This window comes from Doryrhamphus excisus, linkage group LG15 (assembly GCF_037039965.1).
Source record: "Doryrhamphus excisus strain RoL-2023G ecotype Guam linkage group LG15, RoL_Dexc_Guam_v1.1, whole genome shotgun sequence".
Classification (NCBI taxonomy): Eukaryota; Metazoa; Chordata; class Actinopteri; order Syngnathiformes; family Syngnathidae; genus Doryrhamphus; species Doryrhamphus excisus.
The window spans coordinates 16615194-16624869 of NC_136371.1; the positions used below are offsets into that span (position 1 = coordinate 16615194).

Consider the following 9676-nt stretch of genomic DNA (forward strand, 5'->3'; position numbering starts at 1 on the left):
TCCGAGCTGTAATATAAATATCTTGTGTAATCATATAAATTGCATCATTAAACCTACAGGATATCAAATGTATTTAGCGACTTATATGCAATACCTTAGTTCTCCACTAGATGTCGCCAAATATTAAAACAGTACTCGGAACCGACATGGCAGAAATGACATTGGGAATTAAATAGAGTGTAATCGTATAAATTGCATTATTAAACCTACAGGCTATGAAACGTATTAAGCGACATATGTGCAATACCTTAGTTCACCACTAGATACCGCCAAATAGTAAAGTAGTACTTGGAACCGACTTGTCAGAAATGTCATTGGGAATTAGATGGATATCAACATAAAGCATGTCTTATAACTAATGAAATATGAATATGTTGGTGTATGTAATTTTTGAATGAACAACTAGCCATTTATTAATATATTTTTATTGTGATTTATTAATATATTTTGGAAAAAGTGTGAAATAAAAATAGCCTTTTATTTGGTTTATTTAACACTTAACATATTGCATCATATTGAATCCTACCCAAACGCGGACATGCCCCACTGCTTGATGTCGGTGGGGCATTGTGGGTACTTCTGTAGGGCCTCCATGATCTGACTGTGGTCCAACGCCAGTCTCATCAGCTGGTATTCCCTTTGCGTTCTCGCCGAGGAACCGTCCACCGGTCGGATCAACTCCAGCTGCTGCAGACGCTCGAAGGCCTGTGGGGAAGAACGAAGGAGCTTCAGATGAAGACGCCGTCGCTTGAAGAACCACAGGCGTTTGAACCGACCTTCATGATCACCGCTTGCTCAAAGTTGTACACGGAGTTGGACTTTCTCTGCAGGAACTTCTTAAACTCTGTAAAATGTTTTATTTTTGATTTTAATCTGTCCGTGCGTTAGCGATAAACGTGAAGGTACCGTTGTGGACCATCTGAAGATTGAAGGGCTCTCCTTCGTAGACGTCGTTGAGGTGCTTCATGGCAATGACCAGACACAGCTCCAGAATGGACAGACCTGCAGGCGACATCAAGGTTCTTGCTCGGTGCCAGTCCAGGTTCTTTCGAGCATCTTACCATGAAGCATGTTGGACTTGGCGTCGCTGAAACAAAGTCTGCTGGCTTCCAACACGTCTGCGGGTTTGATGGTGGGATTGGCGACCGAGACGCGACTGATGACCAACATCTGGAAAGAAACCAAGAAGCTTGGACCATCTGATTCCGGGGAGGCTGCTTTCATACGCTTGTTGGGCTAGCTTTTGCGCAACTTCCTGTCCGCAATGAATGAAGCGTTACATAAAACTTGAGATACAGTAATCCACGGGTCTCAAACATGCGGCACTAGTTATGATATGAAAGTTTAATGTTAGTTTGATATGGATGCTGTATGGTATCATGTACCCAGAAAAATTTATTACGTTTGATTCATGTTCATGTTAAAGGTTAAATAACTGTTAATAGTTATCCTCCCTATCCGTGTGGAAGTGGTAAGTTTTTGGCTATTTAAGTTGAAAGGAAATAACTTGAAGGCTACCGTTTAGGTCGCTAGCTCTCTAGTTTGCGAGTTAGCATGTGTCTCAAGACCCTGCAGTTGCGCAATATGTTGTAAATAAAAAGAGTATAAATGTGACTATAGTCGTGTTTTGTCATGTCTACAGGGCTCTAATAATGCTTTGTTCATTTTAATCTGAAAAAAATCATTTGTCTACCCACCAACTATATGTGCTTTCTTAAGTTTTTATTATTTGCCGTTTTATTATTATATTTATTAATTAATTATTATTTATTAATTAATTATTTATTATTATTTATCAATTAATTATTTATTATTATTTATCAATTAATTATTTATTTTTATTTATCAATTAATTATTTATTATATTTATTAATTAATTATTTATTATATTATTATTATATTATTATTATATTATATGTATTTATTTATTACTGATTGATTGATTTTCTTTATTCTTGATTTGTTTATTTATTTTTCATCTTATTTTGTGCACAAAAATAAAAATCAAGATATTTGAGAACAGTGGAATGTTTTATCAGAGCTTTTATTGTAGAAAATTGGAACCAAAGCAAAGTTTTAAAAAAATTTTTTGCTTTAAATAAACGTTTTTTTTTTGGGGGGGGGGGAAACCTGATGCGGCCCAGTCTCACCCAGACCCTAGCTCCAGTGGCCCCCCAAATAAATTGAGTTTGAGACCCCTGCTCTAGACCATATCGAATATGCCTTATTAAATGTATTTTAAATTCAGTTACATTCATGAAACAATGACTAGTTTGTGTAATTTTTTTTTCTTTTTCTCTTTTTCTGAAAATAGGATGAGAAATATCCGCATGATGATGTCAGTCCAGGTAAGGACAGTTTGGTCAGAATCTTCTGGAGGATTGAAGGCAACAGCGTGTTGTGTTTGAGTGCCGATTCTCTCACCAGCAACATGTGCAAGGAACGGAAGTCTTTACTGGAGTTAAAATGTCTCCGGAAACACTCCTCCACCGATTTGTCTTCACAAAGACTCTGCAAAAAAAGAAAAAAAAAAACAAAAACGCATAGTGTTTCCAAAATGGTCGCCGTCACAGTGGTCCTCACCTGGACGCTGGCGTTCCAGTCTTTGGCAAACTTCCTGTCAGGAAAGCAGTCTGACAGCCTGAGCCGGGATCGAACTCGGTCCAGGTACTGAGTGAAGCTCAGGCTGCTGAGAAGGTGGATCTGACGGTGGGAAAAACGCGACTTCACCCGTTTTTCCAGCAGCTCCAGGACGTCCTGTGAACCAGTACCGCCCCCCCCACACATATCCAGTATATAAATAAAAAAACACAGACTACGTGATTCCACACACAACTCACCAGTCGACAGGTGAGGCCGACTACAGCCACAGGAGCCTGTGCCGACTGGGACACGTCCAGCAGGTTGTAGAGCAACGTCTGGTTCTTGTGGTGGGCGAACAGGTCAAACTCATCCAGGACAAACAAGACCGGGCGGGTGCTGCTTCGATCCCCTGCGTGCGTACAGACGCGCGGACACGTGTCAGACACGCAACCACGGCTATGAGAACCCAAAATCCATATGTTATTCATGCTAGCTTTAGCATCTTACACCTTAGATTCTCAGCTACATAATGAATCCACGCTACGATGCACAACTCGACAAGCGCACGTGACACTTAGCGTGGATCCACGGCGACGTCAAAAAACGATTAATACAAAAACGGCCGCATTGGAAATGTACGGTTTAACTGTAGGCATTGTGGTGTCACCTGACCTTTCTTCAGCGCCTCCAACAGGAAAGCCAAGTTCTCTGCAAAGCTGCCCTGAAACGATCAAAACAAAACATCAAATCTTTATAACGACTCGTGTGTTTTACTTATTGACTTTATTTACTTTCACAAATATGTGTTTAAAAAAAAAAAAAAAAGATTAGAAAAGGATTTGTTTTGGTTTTGTTATTTTGCTCAAACAATTCTACAGAATAAAAGGGAATCATGTTATTGTTTTTTTGTCTTGCATTGTTGTATTGATATGTTGTTTACAAACAAGCATGCGAATAATACTGGTATCTTGTTTAATGTCTGTCTTGTGTCTAAAATCCGTCCATGAGCTTGGAAATGATCAAGTACCGGTATCAGCAATAATATTTACGTAGTATCGGATTGAAACCAAAATATACAATGGGTTACATTCATTGTAATTATTTGCATCGACCAGCAGAGGGTGCCATTAACTAAATAACGAGAGCCCTTTGTGTTTGATGTTATTACCAGTGTTGTATAGAAAGTATAAATATTGTACTTAAGGCATTACTATTTCTGTAGGAAGAGATATGCCTCGTTACTTTTTCTTTAATTTCGGCAGCCAATGACAGCAAAGAGTACTACGATGTCGCAAGCCAATCAATCCAAAGAACAAAAAGAAGGGCTGTGATTGGTTGCTTGAGTGAAACGTACTAGCTTGTAGCATTTTTTACACGTTCAACATGCGATACGGTATTGACATATACACGCTAAACGGCATCGACTACAAAATACTGTACTGGAGTCATTACTATTTCTGTCTATTGGAAAAGAAAAGGGATATGCCGCTCGTTACTTTTTGTTAAATTTCGCCAGCCAATGACAGCAAAGAGTACTACGATGCCGCAAGCAAGAACAAAAAGAAGGGTTGTGATTGGTTGCTTGCGTGAACTGACGTACTAGCTTGTAGCATTTACGCTAAACGGCTTCAACTACATATTTTTTGTTTGTTTTATTCATTAGTTTTTAACAGTTATTTTGTTGATTAGTCAACTGGTCTCCACATATTGAGTTTAAACGTTTTCTGCTGGGTCGAAAACAGACTTTAGGAGGACTTTATTTTATTTTTTGCCTTTGCAGCGTGAGTTAAAGCTTCATTAAAAAGTTGTACTTGCTAGTTTTGTGTGTAACTTTACTTTCTATACTTAACATGCTTAGTTGGACTTCAGAACAATAGATTGCAGCCACTTTTAGCTATTTAAGATATATTTGCTTTTACTCAAGTACGGATTATTAAATGTATTATTATTAGTACTATATTATTATGTTAGAGTATTATTGTAATACAGAAAGACTATGAATACATCTTAAAGATGCATAAGGAACATGGGCTCCTATCTAGCCACTCACAAACACTTTGTCCCCAACGACGTTTTCCAGGTTAAGTTGTCGCGTTATTTCTTTCAGGGCTGTTCGGTCATCAGTCTGCAACAAACCTGCATCAAACAAAACCACAAACGTGTTTGGCGGCACACAAGAACTAGTCCGCAGCGAGGACACTGCTCACACACCGTTGAGTTGGACATGTAAGAGGTTCTTCTGTACTTCATTTTCCTGCAGCAGCTCTCTCAGCACACACTTCAGGAGCTGGAGTCAAAAGACCCGGCGGATGTTTTACTGCACCGTACTGTCATGACAGCACAACATCTGGTGGAAGAGTCTCACCGCAGTTTTCCCCGACCCCCTGGGACCGACGATCAGCACCGAGTTGCTTTCCCCGTGGACAGCGGTCCGTTTGAGCAGCTCCAGGAGGTGTCTGGAATGACAACGTTCAATGCGGAGATATGCGGTGGAAAAAGCACAACGCTCCAGAGAGGAACCCACTTGTGTTGGGCCTCCGACGCCTCCAGCCTGCTGGGGGGTTGCTGACGGCAAAATCGTTCCCTCAGACACTCCTGAAGCTGTCAATGAACTCGCATATTAAGAACATACACATTCAGATACATCGATGCCTGCAAATCTACTGATTTTTGGTCAACTACTGTACAGTGCAAATGCTACAAATGAGCATGCATTGTCAACAAAGTCAGCAAACCTGTCTGATGCATTCCCCGATTGGCACTGGAGCATCTTTGCTTTTGCGTTTGCTCATGGTCACGTAGCTGTTGGAGGAAAGATACGAGTTACAATAACAGTATATAGCAATTAGCATTTTCAATGTGTTTACATGCACAAGTATGCAATACACCCTGATATTGCACTCAAAAAGCCCCAAATGGTGAGTGGTTGCAATTCAAAGAGGAAGTGGATAATATATACATTCTTAGTACAAAATATCAAAGTGGCCTGTGTAAAATTTTATTTTTCAGTATGTTGCTCTCGCTGGAGAAATACACTTGTGATAAGTGCAACATCCGAGCAAGCCAAATATTCACCGTTTTTTTTCTGAACTGAAAACCTTTCATACATTGGAGAACGTTCTAAAAACAATTCATATGAAGAACAAGCTTAAGTGACATGTTTTCTATTATTTTTATTTTGTTGTTCTTATTTTCAAGCAATATCCCTCGCACATTCCTTTCTTAGTTACTTTTTTATTTATGTTATTGTTCTGTAGAATTGCACTTCCTGTAATTCTGCTTATACTGTTTTGTAATTGAAGATTGTAATAAAATATATATTTGGAAAAAAAGTGCAACATCCGGGTACTGATTGCGTACTACATTTCGAGGTACTTCTCAGTGTTAACGCCAACATGTGACTTTAAAGTACAAACCATATACAGGGCAATACTAGCCATGACTTCAGTCCATTACCGCCACAAAGTCCATTTAACCAAGATAAATATAGTCAGTCATTCGTAAGATAACATTTTGTGGTCTTGTGGGAAATAAAATAGTGAAGCGTCTGAGGCGGGGTGTCGAACTTGGGAGAGAACTTTATTATTTTATCGAACATTAACTCGCACTCATAACATAACAGCCGTCTGCAGCAACCACAACAGAAAAACTTTTCCCTCACGCCCACCCCTCCGGGTGGCAACCATTCCCCTATCATTCGTTCCGGGGTGAATTATGTACAAGCAACCGAACACTACAATAGCTTTTTTTTTTATAATTTAATGTTTGTCTCGACAACTGAAAACTCTTCTTTATAACACTTATCAATATGTCTTTTACATATTAGTCTGAATTTACATGCAGCTATAACAAAAGCTATAAAAAAGCTCGTCTGATTCAAATAGGAAGTTAAGCCATACAAAGTGGTGTAAAAAGAACCAATAATGTTGATATTATTGTTCACGCATACAAAATAACACACTTATTATAACATACAGATAACATACTTACAGTAAAAGCAGCGAATGCAGCTTGACTTCCCGTCCGTCGAAACCGCGGCGGGAAAGAGAGTGTAAAATGACAACTTCCGGGTTTTTTAACGGTATTTCCGCTGTTGTCGTCGCTGATTGGTTGCAACCGGTGACTCCGTTTTTATGTCTTGTACTTTCTTGTAGGCAGGATGACGCTTTCTTTCATTGTCTTTAACGGTGAAATTAAAATTCCTCAAAGATGTTGAACAACATATGAAAAAAATGTTCAGATTTAACTTTTGTTATTTAATGTAACCCTGTTCTTTGTTTCTGTTATTTGTATACTTTTGTTGTTAAAATTTTTAAGGCGCTGTGAAGGACCGTCGCCATCTTGGCTACGTACCGGAAGAGGAGGGACTAACTTGGTCAGACGTGCAGTTGGACGTCATTTCCACTGCTCTCCATAGGAGGGCGGTGTGCACCACCGGATGCCGCTTGGCTTTAATGCCCCCCCCCCAACGTTTTACAAATGTACAGACACAAACAGTTTATTCAAGTAAGAGTGACCAGGTTTTAATATCTTAAAACATCTGTGCAACATTATTCCAAAATGTTACACCACTGCATGACCTGTAATGTCTCACGATATTTACAAAAATGCTGCTTACATCAAAGCATTAAAAAAAAAAAAAAATCCCAAAAATATCAAAATAATGGACTCGGACAAACTATTTATATAGCTCACATGAATGCAGATAGAAAGAGGAGCAATCGAGTGCACGTCTTCATACTTCACACGATTCTTTTCTGCTTAGTATATATTAGTGAGGAAATATATACTCACAAATAAAATACTGACAATGAGGTTGGAAGAGGACAAAAAAAAAAAAAGTAGAGATCAACACACACACACACACACACACAGTAGGCAGAATGAACTTCACCTTTCCTCGCCATTGATTACACTTTGAGGAGCTTAGCTTTTGCTTTAGCTTGACCTATATTGCTGCTACCAAAATGTCTTCAAGTTGCACAGGATGTCTCGTACAGTACTACTAGCAAAGCGAGCGCAGATTTGTTCGTGAAGGCGCGGAGGTCATGACAACACGCGCGGCGGGAAAGGTCAAGTTGCGCGAGTTTTCGGGAAGTACCGGTACGGGTGCGGCGGTCAACGTGTGCGTCAAGTGGCTCGCAGCAAGACGGGGGGGGGGGGGCTTTGCTAGAGGTGGGACGTTGATCTCCACTGCTCGTTTTATTGCACTGGTTTCATCCTGGAGCGATTCCGGCACGAGCTGTCGGTAGTGTGAAACGTTTATTTTCCAAGCTCCGCCCACTTTCTCGCTTGAGCGTTTGCTATAAATAAGACATTATGGAAGAAAATTAAAAAAAAAAAAAAAAAGCGAACATGACCTTGCCGATGAATAAGAGATCTTGGGTTTAAACAAAACATACATATACATATATAAGGCTCGAGTTCTTAACTCTTGGTAGTGTTATTGCCATCTAGCATATTTGTAAAGCTTCAAATAAATATCAAGAACTGTACAGAAATAATTTACAACAAGCACACATAAGAAAACAGAAGATCTCTTAATGGAATTCAAACCAATGAAAATACAACATAGCAATTCTAGGCTCCGTCCCACTCGGCTCTTTAACCCAAATCCAACCTTTGGTGAAATATTGACTCTGGACGGTGTCCTACGTGGTAAATTTACATTTTTATTTTTTTAGCATGGATTCTGTACAGAAGCATCGGACTGCGACTAATCACTCTTTTCTTCATCGACGCGACAATGAATACAAAATATTGAACTAATCGACAACTATTTTGGTATTGGATTTTTAAATTTAAATGTCCGATGTCCCGCCGTGCAGCCGAGTTATAATATTACAAGGAAAACTAATTTTAGTACCATAAAAGAGCCATTTTTAAAAAGTCATAATGACAAAACCACAACGAATTTAAAAAAAGTGAGTTTGGTAAGAAAAAATCACGAGAATAAAACATAAATATAAATATTATGGCAATAAAGTCATACAGCACTCATTGTTCGTGTTAGCGCCAGGTTGATTTAGTCTGTCTAGGGCAGGGGTGGGCAAACTGCGGCCCGGGGGCCACATCCGGCCCGCCAAGTGTTTGAATACGGCCCGCCCAATCTTTCCAAAGTATTATAAGTATAACCTTTTGATGGTTTTATCAATTTCGTTTTTTGACATGGTCTGTTGTTTACAAAGTGCTCCTGAAAAAAGGGACACAAGCACATAATAATAATAATAATAATTATTAAATTATTAGATTATTATAATAATTATTAGAACTATTATGATTATTATAATTATTATATTAATGCTAATTATTATATTAATTATATAATATTATTGTTATATTTGCATATTTTACATAATAATAATATAATAATTATTATTTTAATTTTATTGTAATTATTATAATATTTTATTATTTTTAAAATATTTAAATATAAATATAAAATAATAAATAATAATAGCAGATTGCATGACAATTTTACAGATACAATAATACCAGGTGGACTGTTACGTGTAAAATATATAGTCTGCCCCCCCCCGTAAATTTTGTCATATCAATGCGGCCCGCGAGTCAAAAAGTTTAGGGCAAGGGTGTCCACAGTGCATCATGGGGGCCATTTGCGGCCCGCAAAACATTGCGGAAAAATATAATTTGACAAGAAAAAGAAAAAAACTGTAGTGTCTCACCTTTGTGATGTCTTACTTTTAAATAAAAAAAAAAATTAATATTATGACAGAAAATAAATCCTAAGTAGCTCTTAGATCAGGGGTGGGCAAACTTTTTGACTCGCGGGCCGCATTGATATGACAAAATTTACGGGGGGGGGGGGGGCAGACTATATATTTTACACGTAACAGTCCACCTGGTATTATTGTATCTGTAAAATTGTCATGCAATCTGCTATTATTATTTATTATTTTATATTTATATTTAAATATTTAAAAAATAATAAAATATTATAATAATTACAATAAAATTAAAATAATAATTATTATATTATTATTATGTAAAATATGCAAATATAACAATAATATTATATAAGTAATATAATAATTAGCATTAATATAATAATTATAATAATCATAGTAGTTCT

At 37.9% G+C, this 9676-nt stretch overlaps 1 protein-coding gene across 1 annotated transcript; it reads right to left on the reverse strand.

The window, feature by feature from the left end:
• Positions 1-340: 340 nt before the first annotated feature.
• orc4 (origin recognition complex, subunit 4) lies at positions 341-6693 on the reverse strand. The gene is made up of 14 exons (XM_058052251.2): positions 6574-6693; positions 5319-5385; positions 5108-5184; positions 4949-5039; positions 4795-4870; positions 4634-4719; positions 3256-3304; positions 2841-2992; positions 2584-2757; positions 2425-2511; positions 1062-1170; positions 907-1002; positions 777-844; positions 341-705 (listed from the first exon to the last, which is right to left on the reverse strand). Exons 2-14 carry the CDS (start codon positions 5373-5375, stop codon positions 523-525), a joined length of 1305 nt encoding a protein of 434 aa, XP_057908234.2. The 5' UTR covers positions 5376-5385; positions 6574-6693; the 3' UTR covers positions 341-522.
• Positions 6694-9676: the final 2983 nt, after the last annotated feature.